The following is a 23,558-nucleotide window of genomic DNA, read 5'->3' as shown; positions in this document are numbered from 1 at the left end:
TCCAATATTCGATTTTACTCTATTATGATTTATAAAAAGTTAATTTTAAGTTACAGTCCTGTATTATTGGAAATTGTTACCATACAGCCATCTAATAAAAGTCTGTACAGTCCAGCTACAGCAAAACATAATACTGATGTTTCTATCTCACTTTTGCCCCAAGTACTTTTTCTTCCAAGTACAACAAATGAATTGTTACTAGAAAATGCCCCTTTGTCATCCATCATTACTAAAAGTTTTCTAGAGGATAAGGAGTTTGGTAAGAAAGCTCACAACTGAGATAACGTTCCAATTACCTGCTATAAGGATCTCAGTGCTGCTGATGAGAAGTAGAGAATTCTCACATTACACCGCAAGATTTTCTAATAGCCTAGCATGACACTTCCATGTTGCATCAGATATTAATTAACTACATATGAACTTGTTGAAAGACTGGTAGTTATATCTCTTTGCCAATGACTAAGATATCACATTGTAACATTATTCCTAAAAATATGACTCCATTAAGACTGAAAATACATTTTTCTAGGTATCTCACCATTCTAGGAAAGAAAAATAACATAAAGCAATCCAGCCACAACTTGAACTCACAACTACTCTCTTACCAAATGAAACTGGATTTTTTATTTATTCCTTACGCACTTGATCAAAGGTAGTACATTATAGCAGGTTTTCACGCCGTTTTGCAAAGGCCTCCTACAATACGGACAGACTATAAGGTTCAATAGATTCTCTTTTTAGTGACCAATAGAGAGGAGGCATTCACCTTTTAAATCTTTATGAACTAGAGAAAGTTGGAGGAGCCAAAATACAAACATGTTCTTCTCTATTACCCCCAATTTTTCATTAGGCTTATTCCCATATATACACTGATCCACGCAACATGAAAAACACCCCTGTGACAAGAAAGACTCAAAAACTGTACATAAAGAGAACTTAGAAACTATTTGGTTATGTAATCTACTAGACAAATGGGAATAAAACAAATGAAACAAAACCCAGAAAAGACAACGCAATTCAGCATCAGTACTGAAGACTACAGGAGAAACCCTTGCTATAATTCAAGCAGCATGGACACCGCCCTGAAACAACCTGCCACACACAGCAGCAACACACACCAAAAACCCTTTAGTGTCTAAAATGATCCTGCATTATAGCACATGCTTTGGTAAAAAAAGCACATCTCATACCACGGTAACACACCAACGTGTAGTTAGACAACCCGATCATTAATTAAACAATCCCAACTTTACTAAGGCATAGCTCAGTAACACTTGAAAGCTTCCTCAAGACTTCATGTTAAAAATGCAAAGTTATTGTAATTAAAGATGGGAACATGAGAACCTGAACTCTGCATTTTTAAGATCATAGAGAGAGACATGCTATGTTGAAGAGAAACTGGTTTATAATTATTAAAATGACAAAATCTAAACTTAAAAAAATACATATATTCTGCTTAATTACTACTCTGTTTGTTTGTAATGAACTTTTCCTTTTTGACCAAGAAACATAGTAGTAACAGACAGCCATAGATGAATTACTATTTTTTTTTCCTAAATAAGAATCTACAAGAGAGCAGAATTAAATTTCCTATCTTGACTACTGTAGTACTGACTGTGCCACAGCAGGAAAGCGTTTAAGCACATCAAGAGTGAAGTTTGCAAAAACTCAGTAGCACATTTCCATAAAGATTTTGCTGAAATGCTTTGAGATTTTTTTTATGTGCATGTTAATGAAACACACATTTTCAACCTTCAGCAGCAAGTGAGAGACACAGAGGTGATATATTCTTCCTCTCAACTAACCCTTGCTATTTTACCCCTTACCTCTTTGTTTTGCAGGCTGATGCTCCTCCTCCTCAGTGGGTTCTGAAGGGTCATAATAATCACTGCCATAACGGAATCCCACTGCATTATAGGTACCATCCTCTGCCAAAGCTTCACTCAGTCTTTTATATTCCTCCTCTTGAACAAAAATGCAATTACCCATCATTAGAACATATTTAAAAGCTAATTTCTTAAAAATAAAATTAAAAAAAGAGTAATATTTCTTACTTTGGTTTTTAAATGAGAAGTTTTCACCTAATCATTTTAACTTGCATTAAAAATTTAATAGAAAAATGCAGCATATACATATGCTGACCATTTATTTCTTCCTGAAGAGATAAAGGCTGCAGGTTAAAACATTCTAATGCAATTATGCATACAAGAGCACAGAATTTCATTTATACAACACTAAAAAAGACGCAGAATGTTTATTTTGGGGATTTTTGGGTCTGAAATCCCAGCCTGCCCTCAAAATCTGGGCAATTTCTGTGTGGATCTATATTTAAACTATCCCGAGGTCCTCTCACATACGCAAAGACTCCCGTTTTTCGAATCCACTGGGTACTGTCAAGATAACATCAGAAAAAGAGAGTATAAAATTAGGAGTAAATTTAATTTCATAATTATTTATTTAAACATGTGCTAAACTCAGGAAGTTTCCTTGAGCAATACCTTGCCTCGCCTCCTCCTCAAGCAAGTCCGTATGCAAGGCTAAATACCTCTCTTCATCACAGAGGGCTTCTATTCTAGCTTCCTCTTCAGACAATTGATAATCTCTGTTCCACGTGGAATACTCAGCATCATATTCAGAAAGGTCATGTAGGTGACCACGCCCATCGTACCTGCAAGATGAAACAGCTGGTCAATGCAAAAAACTTAGGGCTTGGGTTTATGCGACTACTTAAATACTTACCCATTAAAAATGAAAAAAAAATACTTATATGTTAAAGCATATTTCCTTTTAGAAGTTACATTTAATCTTGCTAATCATTTGTCACCAACTATCGAAAATTTGTTTAATAGTCTAAATTCCTCTCAGAGAAACTAATAAATTATTACAATTAAAGGCAAAGGTATCCTTTAATAGTTTAATTGGGATCCATTTCCTTAACAGCTCTTACCGTACGTGCTTCAACCAACCAATCAATGTCACTTGCAAAATACGTTTTTCTGGAAAGTCAAATAGCTTACATTCACACAAACCCGAATACATAAATACCTATCCGTAAGAACCAAACGGTCGAAATTTCCTCGCTTCTTTCTGCTAGTCCCGAACTCTCAGGAGATATCTTCACCATAGAAACTTGCGTCCATTGGAGGTAAAATCATGGCTAGGCTCGGCCCCTAGCCATTTGGCTGAGGAAATAAGTTCTGGGTTATGTGATAGAGAGACACACATACATAGGAACAGTAACATATACATGCAATTTAAGGAGGTTCACCGTAAAAACGGTGAAGATCAATGACGTACAGTTCCTTTCTACTAAGCAAAAACAATTTTATTTGCAGGAAAAGCACTGAATTGGGATAATGTTTATGCATCAGTAAGAGAAACTGATTGAAAAGTGACAGTAAACTCGACTCCGCTGAGGTGTCTTCCCACACACAACTCTTGACTTGTGCCAACTTGCTAGACCAAAAACAAAGAAAGTAAATGTTCTTATAGCAAAAAGTTAATGAAACACGTAGGTCTGGTTAATCAAGCTCTGTCCACAGGCAAACTTCAACCCATGTCTTCTCATAGCAATGTGCTTTTCTCAAAATGGTGAAAATGAAGACTTCCTGCTGCTGGAGATAAAAAGACTCTAAGCTTCCAAAGGAGTTTATAAGATTAGTAATTGCAAGCTACCTTAACTTACAAATGTATGTTATTTGGACTTCTCAGCATTTTATGTACATACATGCACATACTTAGTTTTTGCTCCCAACAATTTCTGTAATGACTGTAAATTGGGTTACTGTTGCACAGGACCACAAAAATGGCCTCTGCCTACTAATGAATCTGTCACAACAGTGATCTGGGTTAGAAGTGTGCATCGTAACACTTCTATTCTCATATAAGTCAGAAATTAAACATAGCTATAAACATTTATGGTTGTTTTTTCATGTCTTCATGCTTATTCCAATTTAACAAAGTATTTCAATCATAGAAATCATTAATGGCGTAAACCCCAAAACAGTGCAAAAGCATTTCTTTTTTCTCCAGTCTTACGGAAGGAAATGAATAGACCTTCCCTTACGGACTTCTTTCCAAGCCAAATACAGTTGTTAAATCAAAACAAGAAAAATCATGTATAGCACCAAAACAATGATGAAATTGAGGGAACAAATATCTATAGTATGTCATGTGACCCTTTTCAAACCAAAATCCTTCCATCTTTCCCACTGAGGTTTTCAGGGTCAGCCACAACTCTTAAATTGTACTTTCAGTGCTCCACTCAAATATACCCAACCTGACCTCCCATTTTCCCTCTCTCCAGGAAAATATTCAGAAAAATAATTTTGAATAAATTTATTTCTAAATCCCACCCTGCACTGCTGAAACAACTTAAAGAGACCAGAAAAAAATCAAAGTAGATTCTGTTACTCTCTCTGGCCATGAACCTGTACCTACTGCAAAACAACCAAAAAAAGCCACCTCTGACAGAAAATTTGAAAAGCAAGCACCCAAAATCAAAGAGATTCTGCCTAACACAGCGAATCATGGCACAAGGAAAAGGTAACTAGGCCAAGAATTGCTTCTGGGGTATCCCAGCAACACCCCACAGCCAGATTACATATGAGAAATAAGAAAACCGTATTTCCCCTAAGGCAGATAAATACCTTTCCACTGCCACACTGCACCCTTCTCGCTTAGAGAACAAACAAAGCGCCTAGTAAGTATTCCCATGCAGTAAGGCTCCCTTGGTTTCCACGTGAGAAAAGATTATGTTTGTGGTTTGCATTGAAAAGGAACAGATCATTCCCATTCTCCACGCCACCCTGCAAACCCTACCTACCAAGTGAAGCAGAAAGGCCCAACGCACATGGGCTGTCAGAAGGAGGGGAACCTCCCAACACTGCCAGAGCAGGGAACCCCAAGTTCCTGCTGCCGGGGGGGGTGGCCCTGCGGCGTTACAAAAGCAGCACTCAACGCACTCTACCAGGAGGAGCTGCCCTCCAACTCTGCCAGTGAAGAAGATCCCCACACGTCTGCCAGAGTGAGCCCTTTGCTCACCCCCCGCCCTCACCTGCCCACAGCATAAGGGGGGGAACAGAAAGAGGCTATAACAGGAGATCTCGCAGCAGAGTCTGGGGGTTGTGTTACACCGACCTATCGATCATGATCTTGGGGTCTCCCATCCAAGGAATAAGGTGTCGCCCCTGCTCCTGGTACTGAGCCTTCTCATCATCTCGAAACAGCTTGCAGGCATAGCCGAACACCAGCAGCTCCACACGGCTATTCCCACCTCCACCTCCTCCTCCACCTCCTCCGGGGGGCCCGGGGACCGCTCCCCCGCCTGACAACAACATTAGGGGCGGCGGGCCTGCTTCTTCTGCAGTCCGTCGAGAACCTCCGACCCCTCCGTACATCACCAGGGGATGCAGCGAGGAGGAGGAAACTCGCAGCAACAACGACTGTCCGAGAAGCGAGTCCCCCGGAAGGCCAGGCCCGCACTAAACTCCCCAGCTCCACAGCACCACAGTCGCCATCACCCGAAACAAAATGGCGATGCTTCCGCTTCCTCTGGTAGCGCAGAGGCCAGGCTGACTTCCGGCAGCAGGCAGATTCGCGATTGGTTTGGGCAGTAAAAATCGAAGGAAAATATAGTGCGGCGAGAGTCCGTGCTACTGGCAGGACAGTGTGGCGACTGGCGACAGCGGCCGGGTGCCAGGCGACGGCTGCGACACAGCGGCCGTGGCGAAAGTGCGGAACAAAGGGGGCGGGGCGGCCCCGCTGAGACGGCCGGCCTGGCGGCGCGGGATGCTCGGGTCCTGCCGATACCCTGGGGCTCGACGTGCGGGGCGGGGGGCGCAGTTTGGACGCTTTTGTGGTCCATCTCGGCTGAAATGCGTATACAGAGTTTTAAAAGAGAGGGAGAGGGGCATCGGAGGCTTTGCACGAGGCAGGGAGCCGCGTCTCCCGGCGTCGCCCCGCTGAGGAGCCCCCCAGGGGACTGACGGCGGGAGCCATCGGCCGAGGGAAATGGAGGACTGAGGGCTGCGGGGCTCGGCAGGACGATGGGGCAGGGTGATATGGCGGAGTGGGCGGCTCTGAAGGGCAGAGATGTGGGAAGGGGTAGCAGACGGCAGGATTCACCTCAGGCTGCAGATGAGAAATTGAGGGGGAAAGCGGGCCTGGCAGCCAAGGCGGGAAGGGGAAAGGCTGTGGCGCTGAGGAGGACTTTTCCAAAAAATCGAGACGTTAGACTATTTTTGCTCAAATTGTATAATCTGGGCTGAAATTTTTGATATTGTTTGCCTCGGGATTATTATTTTCATCACTCTTCAAGAAGTATGAAGAAACACGTTGGTTTTGCATATGTTTGTTACAATAAAATTTTGCAATGAAGCACATCATGCTTTTCATTTCACAGCGGGAGTTAATCCACAGCCTTCGTTATGACAGATGCTGGGTGCCCACAGATACAGGCAGAGCTGCTGGGGTTTTCCAGTGTGAACAACTTATTGGCATCATTGTACACAAAGGGATGAAATACGTAAAAGAGTGTGCAAAAAGCAATGGACGAGCACTGGAAAAGAGATGGATAGCTTGTGTCAGCATTTAGAAATACCTGCTACCATGTAAACTTACTGGAGGAGGAATCTAGAAACTTCTTTGGACGCCTCTTTATTAATCTAGAGTCATTAAATTGAAAACAATACGTGGGGTTTCCACGGTATTTTTCACAGTGAACTACGGAATCTGAGTAAACTTTATAATGCTGCTGTCAGGTAATTGTGATGCAGATTCCACCTGCCATTCCACGCCCTAGAAAAGATGGTTAAAAATCTACAAAAGTTAACATCTGTATCCTTCGCAATGAATATGTGGAAGTTACCAGTAATTATCTGATGCTTCAAAGATATTAGTGAACAAATCTGCTAAAGGTAGATGCTTCAGATGTATCTTACCATTTTATAAAAATAATGACTGAGTTGTTTTAATGAAGAGAGCAGTTCTAAGTGTAACACTCGCCTTTGAGAAACAAAATACAGACCTGAACACCAAGGAGACAGGTGGCAACATGCTTGAATATTGTGTGACAATTTTATACCAGCTGGGAAGTGTTTGAAGTAAAGAAAAAAGCAAGACAAAACAACGGCAAGAACTCCAAGAGAAAAATAAACAGTTTTTGCCAGGGAGTATAAGAAAGGCAATTGAACATGGATATGTGGTGAGGATTTTGTGACTTCCATAAGTCTTCTGGTTATGCAAATGATTCAGTAAAAGGATAGCATGGCACAAGAAGGGCTCTGTGCAGTTAAGTGGCAGTGTAATAAGATAACTTCAGACCATTTTTCTGGAATATCAGCATTTGAGACAAGGATGTGACCTGTGCATGAGTCAGATAAAGGACAAAAATGGAAATCTTAGTTACAAAGAATGCAATTACGGAAAGATGGAGGGAGTATTTTAATGATTTCTTTAATGGTGAAATGGATAAAAGTGAACAAACAGCAATTTTCCAGCCAGCTGAGCCATTTGTAGAAGAACCGAGAGGGGACCAGAACACCCAGGAACACTAAAGCACCAGGTGCTGAAAATGTTTCCACTGAATTATTAAGAACAGGAGGGGATAAGACTTAATTTGTGTTAGTTTGGTGGTTTGAATATAATGTAAAGAAATGGAAAGGGGAACCACGTGTCTATTTTTGAGAAAGGGGACAAAATGAAACTTGAGGCCTGGCGCAGCATCTTGCTGTTTATTACAACATGTGATGTTCTAGGCTATTTGTTCACATGTAATTACCCTGTAAACAGAAGAGAGATTAAGAGAGGTTTCTGGAAGAACAGGACTACAGCACAACAGTTATTTTTCACGTTATTGAGTATCTGAGGAAAAGAAGTAGGAACCTGAGCAGACTACATATGGGGATGTTTAATGTATTTAAAAAAGCATGTCATAGTGCATTAGGAATTTACATTATCATAAAAAAGCACCCATCCCTTCCTTTTTTCCCAGTATGTATAAAAAACTAAACTTTTTTCCACTTTTTTGTCTTTTACTGTACGTTGTCATCAGGAAGGAAACTTGATGCTAATCATAATGCAGGGGATGCTTTTTTACCACGTTTAAAGACACATCCAACTTTAATATCTATTAATAGCAAAAAAAAAATACTCTGAAATTACTATAAGCTTCTGTTTAAAAGTCATATATGGTAGGATGCCCATGTTATTTCATTCAGATTAGTCCCAGCTGTTCTGGCTGTGATGAAGAGAGGCTAGCTGTAACAGGAAAAATTTACAAAATTAATCTCTTTCCCTCTCACTTTTTCTATTTTAATTTTGCTATAGATAGGAAAGCAAGAATAAAGCACGTAAGGACAAGTCTTTCTTTGCTGGGCTGATACCAGTCTCCTTTTCTCTGTCTCAGTGGAAGTGCAGTCATCTAGTATGGTTTTGCAGTTTAGTTAAAAGTATATAGTAATACGTTACTTTTTAGTTCTGAAGTAGGCTTGAAAGAAAACTGTGTTGTGCTGATTCTAAAGAAAAATACCATTTATATCACATTTCAGCGATATAAAGGAATTTTCAGCATACCAACAGAATGCATGAAATGGTAGTCCAAGCACATGGGAGGTATGAAATATGAAGCTCTGGAATTAGAGACCCTGCAGAAAACAAAGCACAGGATGGGTAAGCAGTTCCGTACAGAAGCACATGCCATTTTTCAGTAATTAAGAAGCTATAATTTGGGAATGGGATTTGGTATAAATTCAAAAAACAGGCTTGTGGTCTTTTGTATTGGTTATAAGGGGACAAAACTGTATATGAGAGAGCTACCATAAAGGCTTTTGTGCGTCAACGTGAGCACAATGGTTTTTTATAGTAAAAATAGAAAGCTTGCGTATCACTATATTAGTCTTGACATTAGCACTCTCAAACCATTGAAGTAGGTTTGTTGTTTTGGTAGAAAATGCTCTGCTTAGTCAGGCTGGAGCCAAGATCTAAGGCTTTTTTTTTCTTGGTCATCATTTGTTCATTATGGAACTTGGCATGAACCTGCACTGCTGTCAGACTTCCTTATTCTATCTCAGTGGTGTCTTATAATTAAAGAGCTGCTGTGTTCTTTAGGGAAGGATGCACACAACCTGTGAGTTTTCCTTGAACACTGAAATTGTACATAATTATTCTCTTAAAGAAGATATTCTCTAAATTATCATGACTTTTTGAGCAGATTTTATTGTTACTTCTGCCATTACTGTAGCATCCACGTATAAAACATACGGTAATTCCAATCCAATTGAATTGGAATCACATTTTAAATACAGAATTGCTGTATAACAGTAGCTAGGTAAACAATTTATGTGTACGTTAATGACTGTAGTATGTAACAGGCTGCATTAATGACTGGGTACAGAGTAGTGGTTAAGGATTTCCAGCTCTTTTTAATTATAAGCTTGCTGTAATTCATAGCTTAGTTGCTTACTTTATACCCAGAGAGTTACTTACCTCTTGTATGAATTGTATAAAGATTCTATTTACCTCACTGTACTAAAAAATTGAAGTAAACCCCCCTCTCTTCTTTTTAGCACAGTGTTTTTATCTATTGACCACCTTTCTTACTCTGGCAAGTTACACAGATATGCCATGTATCTTTTGGTAGGGTTTTTTTCATTTGTTTTTGGGTTTTGTGTGTGTTTTTCACAGCCTGCCTATGACTAATTTATTCAGTTACTGCCTTTAGGCCTGAGAGCTCCTTTCTTGAGGGTCGTTGTAAGAAGCAAAGATGCACTTAAACAGAAAACTGTGCACAAAGCTTGTCCCTTTTCCTTTCCCTTTGCTTTCTCTTTTCTTTATTCAAAACCATCTTCACTGTTGTATTTTATAAGGTGTTTTACTACCCTGTGCTTGAAAAGGGTAAATTAAAGCTTATGAGTAGCACTAACAATCAATGTTGTGTTTGCCCTTCAATTCTCTTGTAACGGTAGCTTTGCTTTCATACTCGAGCACTTTTTTGGGGGAAAACTGTATGAGACATTTTCAGTTAAGATCTGCAACAAGCAATTTCTGTTACTGTGCAAAAGATTCATAGAGAAAATGAAATGGTCTTAAAATATAATCAGTTTATAATTAACCAAATTCTGTATATTCAGCTTTCATCATAGATTTGCTTTTGTTGTTACTGTGGAAACCCATGACACGAGTTCTATGGTTTTGTTTGCAAAGCATGGTATCATTGGATAGTAACTGACACTGTTTTGGGCTTGTTTTGTTTTTTAAGTAATGTTCGGTCTTGCAGATAAAGTAATCAAAATGAATTGCTACTTTGTAGACAGCACTGATGTGTTTAACAGCAACCTTCAAAGTTGATAGCCTATCAGTCTTATGGAAGGGAGGTTTTACACTAAATTCTCCCTGCAACAAAGTAGTCAAGACTGTGTTACAGTCTGGCCAATTGTTTTTAATCTCCTCTTAGCCCTTAAGAGAAATCCTCTCTGCAAAAGAAGAAACGAGAAAAGGTCATAGCTGAGCAGGTTTATTGCATGCAGAAAATAAGTTTATTTTTCCTAATGGTGTGATAGCATTCCTAACTAAACCTTGATGATCATTGATCTGCTGCTTGAAGAGAACCCTGCGTGATAAACAAATAAATAAATGCTTTTTTTTTTTTTTTTTTGGGTACGTTAGATCATTGGAAATATGCAGATATCATAAGGTCAAACTCTGCCCTTGTGTAACCCTGTATTAAAGCCACTGTTATTTATTTACAATAGTAGTATGCTTAAAGAACCCCAGACAGATTCATTAGCTTTAATGGATTGTGAGGCCATATTTATTACTAATAACAAGGAAATACAGGTTATTAATGTTATATGATAAAATGAATGTAGAAAATGTTCTTCAGCAGCCACTTCTTTTTTGAGGCGTCTCTCTCAAATGATGCTAAAGCACTCCTGGCCCTCTGTATGCTTTAGAGAAATCAATACCGCACTCCTGTGTGGAAATAATTACTAAAGATTTGGGCTGGGTAGACTACTCATTCCTACAGGAAAAACGTGGAGCAGCAGCAGTTTTATTGTTTATTAGCTTCTTTAATGTTCTGTGATCTTCTGTTTTACAGAGCATTTTTTGAAGATTTTCAGTTTATTTGCATTTAATTTGTAAGTATTTTACCAAAGATTAGTCATTCAAGATAATATGCTGGAAACTTTCATAGGTAGGAGACATCAGAGGAGCTCTTAAGCCTCCCCTGGCGGGGGCTATACTGGGTGGTGATCTTGTTTTGTATTTAATGCTGGTAGTTGAATGTCAACAAACTTATTTCATTGGTTCCTTTAATCCATAAGAAGAGACACAGGAATGTGTAAAAAGATAAAATTAACACCAAAAATTATTTTTTTCCCCGTTTGTTGGCATACTGTTTGTGAACAGATAGAAGTATGCTTTATTATCTTTTAGTTTTGATTTTTTAGTTGTTGTTTGCCTCACAATTACTTTCTAATTCTTGTGAATGTTCACAAATAGCAATTTCTTAAGTCTATTAATCCATCTGTGCAGCGAGTCACCTGCTTGCTAGCCTGCCATTCATGTCACTGGGGGTTTTGTTATCCATAACGGAAAGCAGCAAGTTCAGACCATATTGTAGGATTTGAGCTGTGAATACAATTATGATTTGCTTAAGTTTGATGGAAAATAACTTAAAGTTTGACTAGGTTGAGGTGCAATGTTGATTGTTGCCAAACAGAAATCAGCATGTCTGCACCTTTGTGTGTGGGTGAAGAGGAGAGAAGTTTTCTGAAAGGCTTACATTCAGAATTGCTGATGGAGTCTGTCTGGACCATGAGAATAACCAGCACATGGACACCTTGCCTAACAAGCCTGTAGGAAGAAATGTTGCTATCAAGCCTTTGATACTGTGCATGAAATGATGTAATCATATGGATTTAGGAGAAAAAGTTTGTTTGCGTGAGGTCCTTAATAAACACCTGCTGTAACTGTGGTATTTCATGCATGCTTTTTCATTAGATCTTACTGCAGCAAAAATTGTAAGTCTAAAACATTTGAAAAATGCTTCTTGAAATAAACATTTCTTTGAGTCAGAATATAACTTTAAAAAATGGTAACTTTTGGGTAGACAGCTTACAAATCAAAGCAGACTACAACTGATCTATCAGTTATGTAGCTAAGTAATAGCTCAGGAGTGGGAAAACGGTCACCGATGGAGACATTAACCCAGTGCCAGATGGCACAGTGGGACAATAGACTGCGTGTGGTTGCTTGTGGCTCTCTGCACCTTGAAGCTGACTATTGTGCAAAGACCTCCAGCAACACCGTCTTTTTTAAGGCACCGTGATTCAAAGAGATGCTAAATAAGAAGGCTGAAGTGCCTTCATATTGATATTGCCAGTTTGAGTAATCAAATCCAGTTAATTCTTCCCTCTAAGGTTTCAAAGTTTCTTGGATGAAAAATCCTTAAGTTTTTCTTTCAGTGATCAATGTTTGGCTTCCAAATATCTCAGCAGTGTCAAGTGTTTCATACTCAACAGCTGGTGCTTTCGAAGTGTGCTACACACTGCGCCTTCAAATCAGTCAGTGTGAAGCCATATGTAATTTGCCACTTTATTCATGTGTCCTTTCTCTAGTACAGCTTACTGTCATCTCTCGCAAAACTCTCGTCTTTCCTATTCACACTTTGGCTGGGATCAAGTGAGGAAAAAGGGAAGCCAGTGGAGCTGTTGTACCTTCGTGACTGACCTGCTGGGTATAAATCTAAAATTAAAAAACTTCTCAGTGCCACTGTTCATTGAAGTGTGCTTAAATACCGTAGCTTTTGCTATATATGATTGAGATAACATCTGAAGGTGTATGAAGTTGGAAAAGATACCTGTACTTAAAGGCATGTACTTATATCCAATGATTTATTTCAAATACTTCAATCTGAGACACATTTGAGTAGAAAATACTAATTAAGTGATGAAAGAGACATCCTATATTAGAATTTATTATTCTAAAATCCACTGACTTTTTCAGAGTTGTGCTGGTTTCCTCTATTGATGTCAATTCCTACAGCTTTGTTTTTTGATGCTGCATTTCGTAATATGTAATTGTATATGCAAGACTCAGAACATTATTGGTCTGAGGGGAAAAACCTGAGCTACAAAATCTGGAAGCAAACTGCTCCAAGACCTCTTGATGCTTCATAAAGATGCCTCTCTGCCTAATGCAGTGGTTATGGGTTTCTTAGCTTGAAAGTCTGAACTGCGTAAGACATTTCAGTTAATACGACTTCACAGAATCACACAGAATCTTCATGGTTGGAAAGGACCCTTAAGATAATCGAGTCCAACCAAACAACCTACAATCTCTGCCACTAGAGCATGCCCTGAAGTGCCACATCTAGACGTTCCTTAAACACCTCTAGGGATGGTGACTCAACCACCTCCCTGGGCAGGCTGTTCCAGTGCCTGACCACTCTTTCAGTAAAGTAATTCTTCCTAATATCTAACCTAAACCTCCCCTGCCGCAACTTCAGACCATTACCTCTGGTCCTGTCATTATTTACTTGGGAGAAGAGGCCAACACCCACCTGTCTCCAACCTCCTTTCAGGTAGTTGTAGAGGGCAATGAATTCTACCCTCAGCCTCCTCTTCTTCAAGTAAAACATGCCCAGCTCCCTCAGCCTCTCCTTATATGACCTGGTCTCCAGACCCCTCACCAGCCTGGTAGCTCTCCTCTGGACACGCTCCAGCACTTCTATGTCCCTCTTGTACAGCGGGGCCTGTACTTGCCTGTACAGGAGAAGCCAAAAAAAATGCTTCATAGCACTGGGTAAATTAATAAAATCTGCTATGATTAGCAAAGACACGCAGACAAGGCATATTGTCATCTCCATACTGTGTGCGGTTTTGATATAAAAGGAAAGCACACACGGTAAAGAGACAATATTGATCAGCATGATAAGCTGATGTCTCAGCATAGAAGTAATCCAAGACTTGTGATGTTTTTCCTATTTTTGTAGGCTTTATAATATAGGAAAACTTCAAAGGCAGAGATCTCAGCCTAGTATCTGCCTCTACACAGCCAAAACACTGTGTACCAGCACAGCTGCTCAGGCATGTCTGTGTGCCTGAGCTGGTCCAGTTGTAGGGTGGGACTTTTAGTAATGTTTTCATCTTGGCTTGCTACTGTTTGCAATTCTAAATCTTTATTCATTCACATTTTTTATGGAAGTACACTTGTGCTGAAGACATTAAATCATACCTCAGAATAACTTGATGCTACTGGCATCGTGGTTCTTGAATAATCTGATGTGTCAAAGAAAAACTTTACAAGCAATACATGTGTTAAAGATCACTTTGTGTTAACTCCTTCAGTAAGCCCAAGGGTTTCTAATCCTATGGACCCGAGGCAGAAAACCTCAATATTGTCGTTGCTTCTGTTCTGATTTGCACAATCCTGGACTTATCTTATCATGTTAAATAGGTGTCAGACTGAAGGAGAGCACACCTAAATGTGTTAACATGGAAAGGAAATAAATGCTGCTCAGCAGTCAGTCATTCCTGAAGTTCCTTCCAGTAGAAGTAATTTACATTCAATACCTTGGTGGCTTCTGTTTAAGTACTTATGGGTTTGAAATATTGGATCAGACAGCTGGTTCATGTTTCAAAGGAAAATAAAGCAATAACATCACATAGGTGTTTGATATGTCTTGGGAAATAGAATTAATGTCTTAGAGATCTAATTTATGGCATAAGCAGCAATATTTTGGTGATGGGAACTCAAGTTAGGATCGACAACAATAACATGCAAACTGAAATGAGAATGTTAATTATGCACATAACACACTATATTGTGAAACTACTTTGTATCTTTGTCCTAATGATAAAAGCAAGGAAAAATAGAATCAGCCACACACAATGATCCCTAAAATCTGGAGTAATGAACTCCCGGCTGAGGCTCAGGGTTGGTGTTTCATAGCAAACTTCTTATTTTCCAGGGCACTTTACAGACTAGTTGATTTCTTCACGCTTCACTTCATACGGTTTCCATAAATTCAGTTTCTGGAAGGGGAAGTATCTTCAGATAAAAAGATCTGAAATACATACAATACCCAGCCCAAGGATTTGGCTTAAGCCTTGAGTAACCTGGTCTGGCTTCACAGCAACCCGCTTCGAACCGGAGGTTGGACCGATGACCTCCTGAAGTCCCTTCTAATCTGAATGATCCTGGGAATCCATCTATCTCTTCCACTTCCGTGTACTCAGGGGGAGCAATACATGATCCCAATAATTTCAAGAGTGTCTGTCTTTCCTTTAGGGCTGCAGGCAGTGACGGATAGATAGTGGGCACTATGCTGCTGTAAAAGTAAAATGTGGATTTTGTTAATTTTTAAGTTTTCCACTGTAGCCACCATTCCACTTGTTCTCCAGCATTTTGTCTTGGGTTGCGTTGCTCTTTATTATCCAGGCTTCTTAAATTACATGTCATGCAGGAAGCTGCCACTGCCAAAAGGTCCTCATTTTTTTTCCATCTTTTCAAGTGCAGTTTCTTTCTCCTTCCCTGTTGCATTTCCTGGGAACTCATGCTTGCCAGCAGATGAGATGACAACCTTCAAAAGACTGGTGGTATTTCATTGAACAAGACAGACGATAATACAGCTATGTGAATCACATTTGTGCTCGTCTGCCAAGAAGTGGACCAATGAAAAGCTTTTAATTTTAAATAGCGTGTATGGGCATGTACCTGTGTGTACATGAGGGTGTGACTGCCTTGCTAGCAACAGGAGAATGAAGAGCACTTAGTTCCTTGAATTTCTGGTTTTGCCTAATAATCTGAGAGCCGATTTAAAGGGCCTTGACAAGGAGTGCTAGAGGAAGGCTGTCGGGGATTACACTGTATTAACAGTCACCCGTGTTTGGCTTCTGAAAATTGATTGCTGAACTTCTATTTGAGTGTGGGGACTAGGGAACAGACTGAGTGTGAGCTAAAAGAGCAACAGACGGTCTTGATCATTGAACTGAGGGTTAGAGGCATGAACCTGGCACAGCACAGAACTACTAGATGCAAACTTTAAGCAAGATGCAAACGTTAAGCTGAAGACTTAGAAAATATTTTCTTTAAAACACAGAGGCTGGCTAAAAAGCTTTGAAAGCCTTTGTGGGAAAACTTTGACAGCAGAGTAGATGTCTCAACAATAAGTTTATATCAATTTCTGTAACCAGGACATCAGGATTAGAGAAATCCTAGAACTCCTCCAAAGGTATAATCTGCATTTTGAGGTCAGACATCAGTGAACTCACACTGGAAAAAGACCTTAACGCTGTCAGACCTAGTATCTTGTTAGCAAAGCTGAAGGAACCCAAATTTACTGTGCTTGAAAAAGCTACATGATTTAACAGAGACGGAATGGGATCATCTTTGTACTGCAGCAGGGCACAGACACTTCTTGCTTTTTCAGTTGTTTATTATCTGGGTGACTCCTGACAACCTGCTATCTTTATAAGATTTGTTTCTGGATCATGCTACATTAATTAATTATTGGCCTAATTGTATCTGCAAAATGTCAGTGTGGTTTTGGAATGTGTTCTAGGAATGGAATGCTTTGTTTGCCGTGTTAGTCCTGCCAACTACAAAAAATCTATAGGTGACTCTTGTTCCTACCTAGTTGCTGCTGGTTTGTTTGGAAAAAGAAACAGTGCTTAATAAAAGAAACTCGGACTTTCAACCATGTCAGAAATACCCACCTGGAGCACTTTAGTATTGTTTTCCTTGTTTTCCATGGGCACAGTTACTGCAATAACAGAAGCTTAAGAAGGTCTAACACAGTGTTTCAGAAATGCAAGAAGCAAATACCATTGGGTTCTCAAATGGATAGTTGTCTGCAGAAATACTTTATCTAAGAAACCACTGCACAGAGTTTTGCCATTAGACAGGATCTGACCACATAAACCTCTCCCAAATGGGTACTCTGAGCAGGATTATTTAAGGCTGACTTTCTCCTGGGACACTTCTGTCATGGCAGGCTGGTGAAGAAGCACTTTCCTTTGTCCCCACAACAACCTGTTCTTGATGTAACTTCCCCAAAGTTCGCTTCTTTGTGGTTTTTATTGATAATTTTATTAGTGTTTTTCAAAGGTTTATACTCAGCAAAAAAATAGGTTTTGTTATCCCAAAGTAAGACTTTTTTCTCTTATGAGTCTTAAAATTCAGGCTGACAGAAATGTAATGCCAGAAATGGGTCTACTCTGTGCCTTTCTTGTGTATGATAATCTCTAACCACTTTTTTGAAGTCTGGTAAGTTCACTCTTTCTTTGAGAACTGATCATCTCACAAGATACAGAAAATGATAATCTTTTCATCCCCCCCTCCAACATCAGTCCTGCATTGCATCTGATCTTAGTCTTTCTCTATAAGCCGTTTCTTGACCAAAAAAAAAAAAAAAAGTCTTGAAATACATCTTTCCTTTGCTGGTGTTTACATTGTTCTACTGTAAATCCAGTACAACCCACCTATAAGGGCGTATCTTACTCAGATGTAATGAAGCCCACTCACAATAAATAAATAAAAAATTGCAAAATGAGTCAATGTATTAAACCGGCAAAGTGTGACTACTTAGTAGAGACTGCAGTGTAGGGTTTAATTATTTTCTATGCGATTATTCTGGCATTTTTACCTGTCTCCTTCCTTAGGCAAAAGTCTCTGGTGTTATTGAGGTATTGCTGAGAGGAGCCTGAGTACAATATGAGTATAAATAACTTCAGTTCTGGACAAAATTCCAAAACAATAAAAAAAGTGTTAAATTGGCAAAAAAAGTGTTAAAAAGGCTGCCTACAAATTTCTCCTGAAAAATAATTTTCGTCTTTGAAAACTGTAACATTATCAAGCTTTAAGTATTGGGCATGAAATTTTCCTCTCTTGCATAAATTTTCAGCCTGAATCTTTGTTACCAGAAAAGTGGTTTAGGCAGGGGCATGGGACATGTTTTAGCAACTTTGTGTTATATTAAAAATCTTTTGGGGTAGTAATACCCAAAAGAATTTGGCAGTGGTGTTTGATAATGGTAAAATGTTTTGCCATGACAGTCATCCATTCTCGCTGTTAGAAGCCTTTGAAAAGCACCTTTTAGCAAAATTGCCTGAACATCCTGTGAGCCTCTGCCACGTGCCAATGCCCCGCTCCAGGCTAAAGGGAAAATAAACTCCATGATACTCCTTTCGGCTGACTTTAAGAAAAGGGCAGTGGAGCTCAGTGATTTCAGAAGGACTGAACCGCTCAGTGAAGTCCTGTAATTGGAATATATTGCACATTTACATCCGTTACAGAGTCATTTGATGCTGGACAGCATCCAGGACTAACAGCACAGGCTGATGAGAACATCAATGGCACTGATGCTTTCAGGTTCAGTGCAGTGATGGTCGAAGGAAAAATCTGTCTTCTAGGACTATGGAAAAGGGATTATCCTCTCTCATAGCTTCCTATGTGTTCAAAAGTATAATTTAGTTATTCTATGCTATTTTTCACGTGCTATGTCCTCAGAAAGTTCTGCTGGTCTGGACAGCAGGCCACAATATTCCTGAGACTGCATTTACGCCTTCTCGGCAAACAGCCTGTTAGCAGACAAACTGAATTAATATATACATTGCACCTTGGACTGTGGGACTTTCACTCCTCTTTCCTAAGTAAAGAAAGGCAGAAGTTAGGTATTTTGGGAAGAGGAAAAAGCATATGGAATTTGAAAACTAACCTGTAGGTTTTAATCTTTAAGATGCTTCTCAAAATTTTACTGTATTTAGCGCAACGCAGTGCCTTGTCCTTTTTAAAGTTCACTGGGAAACTGCTCAGTAATTAGCTAAACAAAAAAAAAGCTTAAACTTTCATATTGATTATCTACATTTCCCATGTGAAACAAATACTTAGTTTTCCTTCTGTGTGTAGCATAGAAATACTAAGAATGTTTGTTTCTTCCTAAGTGTTTGGTAATACATGCTTTCTAGCATGATGGCTTTAATCCCCTGCATGGGGAGAAGAAAAACTTGGCTGGATTTCCAGAAAAATGGGAAGCTGTGTACAGGAGCTGCCAAATGTTAACAGATTTTTTTCTCCCTCAAACCATTACATTGGAGAAATTCTGCTGTAATTTAGTAGTTCTTTGTGTGTGATCATTTACAGAAGAAGTCAGTATGTCTTCATTTTAGCCTTACTAAACTCTACCTTTTAAAAAGAATATTCAACCTGTTGTCCTTTTTTGATAACTTTCCACATCTGCCTCAGTCCTTCTCCTCAGCTGCCTTTGCCAAAAGCCCGGGTCTGAAAAGCATTTTGTCAGCTTCAATAAGAGAAGACTCCAGGTGTATTTTTTTCTCGTATTATCTCAGAAGAAAGGCAAAAGCCCTAGACAAAATTAAAGATGATGGGTTTTTACCCCCTCTCTTTCTTTGTTTCCCATGTGAAAGTTATTCAACTTTTACAAGAGCCGCAGTTTCTGTGTAACAAAGGGTAACGTTATTGTAGTCTTCAGTAAAAAGAAAATACTGCCAGCAGAGTGTTTTCTCTGTATCAAGGAATCAGTTACCACTTAGATTTCTTTCTAACTGTTAAAAAAAATAAAGCTCTTAAGTAGGACCCATTCACCTTTCTAGAATGTGATTGCAACTTTTACTGCAGGAGGAAAGCTATTAAAGAAACATTTTGTCTCTGTCACAAGGTTAAATAGGTAAGAGCTTGCCATTGTTTTTCTATTTTGGGGGAGTTCCGAGCAGCCTGCTTGATTTCTGGGCTGTGTAGGCTCTTTATATCCTCTTTTCCAGCCCTTAGATATCTAGAAATGTCGAAACCTTTTACTGCTGAAATCACCAGCTCCCTTTTCAGATGCGGAAAAAGCTGCTAACTTAGATGGTTGAATTAGTCTGCCTGACTGTTGGCTAATCACTGATACTTTAGAGGGCAGAAAAAGCACCAGTTTGATCCAACTTCCCTGTCCCTGGAGCATACAGCTGTTTTTAAAATCTCTCCTGCAATCAGCTCTGTAAGATAAAGAACAGCATTGGTCAGGATTACATCAAAAGTTAAAAAAAATCCAAAACCACAAGAAACACATATCAGAAAAAAAAAAAAAGCCCAAGAAACAAAAGCCAAAAACCAACCCAACAAATGCACAGAAAATACCAGGAAAGTAACTTAATTTACAGCATTTTACTGCTCACTTAAAGGATCCTGTGTTTCTCTGCCCAGATCTGTTAGCTATTTGGGTAGGTCCCAAACAAACATATGTCCCTGTAATTAGGTACTTCATTCTTAGATATGTTTTCCATTAAATGTAAATTTCAGGACAAATCCAACTGTGTTTTCAAACAAATTAACATTTGTATAGCAAATATTTTCATGATTATACTTTAATGTATGCATATTGTAGAGTCAATTTTCTGCTTTAAAAGCTTTAAAATACAAGGTAAAAGTTCCTAACTAGGAAGAAGTAGTTTATTAGACAGTCAAGACCTCTTCTTATTTTGCATGAATAGAACTGAATTTTGTCTACATTTCTCCTTAATGTCTTATTTTAGAACTGTCCTGTAATTGAATGCATGTTCATGTTGAGCAATATAAAAGCCTTAACTAAAAATGCAGAACCTCTCCCTTGACAATGTGATGTAAAAAGCTTCTGTTGTTGAAGAATGCTCCCTTTTAAATGCAATATGTAAAAATTATTCTTCCTTGTCTTTCTAAAAGCCTCCTTTTTAGTGTCCACTAGCTATGGAAGCACTGACCATTGTGCAGAGACTCAGCACAAGGCTGCAATACAGAGCTTCGAGACACCAGTGGGTTTACATGCCCCACCGCTGGGACCTGCTGTTTGCCACTTCAGACCTGACTCCCAAGCGCTTGTGTTCAGCACCTACCAGATTGCTGAAAGTTGCCCTGTCTGGTGGGTGGTCTGTAGTGTTCTGCCCTTTTCTCTCCATGGGAATTTGTAGGACAAAATATCTCTCTTCAAAATACATTTAATGTATGTTTACTCACCCCGGATATTTGTCAATGAAAAAGGGTGGACTAATCAGTAGTTATTTTAAAAACACTCTGTCTTTGTCTCTGAGCAGCTTTAAACATACAAAAAGAATTGAAGTTTTCCCTGAAATTTCTACCAGTGTTTGCCAAAGCGGTAAATGCTGCCAAGCAGCACTATCCCTGTGATCTGTAAAGATAACTATTGGCTCTAGGCAGGCTCTCATCAATCAGACACTCCCCAGTTAGCGCCCTTTTATCTCCAATCACAAGAGTAACTGTCTGAAGTTTGCAGTGGATGCTTCATAGCACCAGTTGAAGCCTTGTGGTTTGGGGAAATTAAAGCAAAACAAAATGTATATGTATAATCCCAATTTGGGGCAGGAGGATCATAGCCAAGATTGCAAGTGTAACTGGAAATGGGCCGAGCTTTTCAATTTGTAGTGTATGTAGTTATTAAAGAGATTGAGAGAGGTTTCTATTACAACGAAGTAGTATTTTCATGGGAAAATAAGTGTTGGGTCCTAAATAGTGTTTTTGGAAGAATCAGCAGATGGAAACTGAAGCTAGACATATGCCAATTAAAAAAGATTAGACAAACATCACAACTGCTGCAATAAATCCATAGTTCTCTGCCCTGAAATGCCTTTGAACTAAGCTTAAGTATCTTTTTGGAAGATTAACTTTAGCAAAATATGCATTAAGCTTTAGTCAAATGTAAATAATTGCACTAGGTCTGAGAGTGATGCTTTTCCACAAAGCCATTTGTTTAGACCTTCTGGGTATCTGGCTCAGGATGGAGCACGACTGCCTCCAAGGGGGCTGGGAGCAGAGGTAAGGAGTTGGTGGCATTAGGTAGACGCACGATTCTGAATGAAAAGCATATTAGATTTGAGTGAAATGTGAATGGAAAATCGTGATGGGCCCCTGGCCAGTATTGTGTACATGGAAATAGGTAATCGAAGAGCATTTTGGGGAGGCTGAGCAATGTACATATTGCACACCATGCAGAAATAGTGTTAGTACAGCTACCAGGCTAATAACCTACTGTGAAAACATCTTGAACGTGATGGGAGATGGGAACATTGCAGCTTCACACTTGTGTAAGCTAATACAGTCTCCAAAACAGGATGTTTCCCCATCAGCCGTTAATGATGAAGAGGGATCGCACTGTTCTAGAGACTCCTTTTCCGTTTACGAGTGGTGGTAATTGAACGGCAGGCATTTGGAAGACACATAAGGAATTTTTACAGATTTATCTGTGAACGAGAGCATTTCCTCAACTCTTAACTTCCTCTGGTTATGTGTTCAGGCTGATTCAGAGCATACATATGACTCACCTCTGCAATAGGACATAACCTCTGCTACCTCCTCACAGCCTTTGATTTGACTTTCGCGTCCGTAGATCCAAATGTGTCAAATATATCGCTGAACACTATTCACTGACAATTTATTGGTCTTCATTCTCAAAGCTGTGCTCAAGAAACCAACAGCATAAATGTAATAAAGGATCTTAGGGTGTCCACTGGGGCAATTCAAATGCTTCTATGCTCACATATAGCAGATAAGGTGCTGTGCCAACACCCATTGGTTTGTTTTTATAAAAATGTATTCTTGTGCTCTGAGCTACTTGTTATTGACTTCAGTGCTGATAGCACAGGGATAGAATGGCACATTTACTATAAATCAGCACATGGTACTGGCTTTCCATTGAGAGAAATATAGTTTATTAGAGCAGCAGTTGGCAGCACTTACTGGCAACTTTTCTCATCTATTTAAGCGATAGATAGTAACAGCCTTACTGCATGGCCAGATGCATCTTTGGTCGCGTGCTGTTTTGTTCTTCATATAGCAATGATGTGTGGTTTGAGACACTTATGACTGTGTTGAAGTCTGCTATAAAAACCTAATTTCCCAATAGCTGAAGCATATAATTTCTTTTAAGGTTTGTTTCATTGATACTGCACAACTTGTGGGGATTAAGTCCTTGTAAAAAATGTACTGATGTTTTGTACAGAGAAATCTGATTGTACCCTGAAAATACAAAAAGGCAAAGATACTATCTTGATAACTCCCACCAACTTACTATTAGTGATGCACCAACTGAAAAGAATTATTTTTCTGCACAAAGGGAGCAAGGTCTAACCAGGAGAAAGGAGACTTTTGTTGTCTTCCTTGTTCAGAAGATGGTGTTCGGCAATGCACGAAGAGTGTAGCAAAACAGAGGGTCAGCTCCAGGTTTGCAGTCCTAGCCCAGCATTTTGAACACAAAAATTTTTTGGCCACTTTTTGGCCCAAATTTTTTGGCCCAAATTTTTTGGCCACTTAAAGCTAGCTGTCCCTCAGTGGAGTTCGCATGAAGGTTTTTGCCTTAGGAATTTTTAAAAATATTTTTCTAAACTTTAATGTATAACGTGTGTTACACTGAATTGGGGTCAGGAACACATGAAACATTATGATTTTCTTTGACACTGAGTGGGGAAAAAAAAAGGTTGCTACCAAGTTTAAGAATCTGTCAAATACCTAATTTTATGAAGAAAGCCCACAGGAAGTATTAATGTAACTGTGAGCTGAAGGTGAGC

General features: G+C 39.3%; 1 protein-coding gene across 8 annotated transcripts in view; it reads right to left on the bottom strand.

Annotated features, from left to right (window-relative positions):
• The window catches only part of SFSWAP (splicing factor SWAP), a 51,816-nt gene extending 46,270 nt beyond the window's left edge, over positions 1 to 5,546 (bottom strand). For 5 of the 8 annotated variants that reach the window (XM_063351613.1, XM_063351614.1, XM_063351615.1 and 2 more), the window contains exons 1-3: positions 5,140 to 5,546; positions 2,499 to 2,668; positions 1,827 to 1,964 (exon numbers count right to left, since the gene is read on the bottom strand). In XM_063351613.1, the coding sequence (XP_063207683.1) occupies positions 1,827 to 1,964; positions 2,499 to 2,668; positions 5,140 to 5,399 (568 nt within the window). In that variant the 5' untranslated portion in view covers positions 5,400 to 5,546. Of the gene's footprint in view, positions 1 to 1,826; positions 1,965 to 2,498 lie in introns of all 8 variants that reach the window. The other 3 variants (XM_063351617.1, XM_063351618.1, XM_063351616.1) reach the window with 3 other exon arrangements.
• Between the last annotated feature and the right edge of the window lie 18,012 nt (positions 5,547 to 23,558).

This window comes from Chroicocephalus ridibundus, chromosome 13 (assembly GCF_963924245.1).
Source record: "Chroicocephalus ridibundus chromosome 13, bChrRid1.1, whole genome shotgun sequence".
NCBI classification, from domain to species: Eukaryota; Metazoa; Chordata; class Aves; order Charadriiformes; family Laridae; genus Chroicocephalus; species Chroicocephalus ridibundus.
Note: the sequence above shows the minus strand (reverse complement) of the source record. Positions and strands in the feature narration are given on the sequence as shown.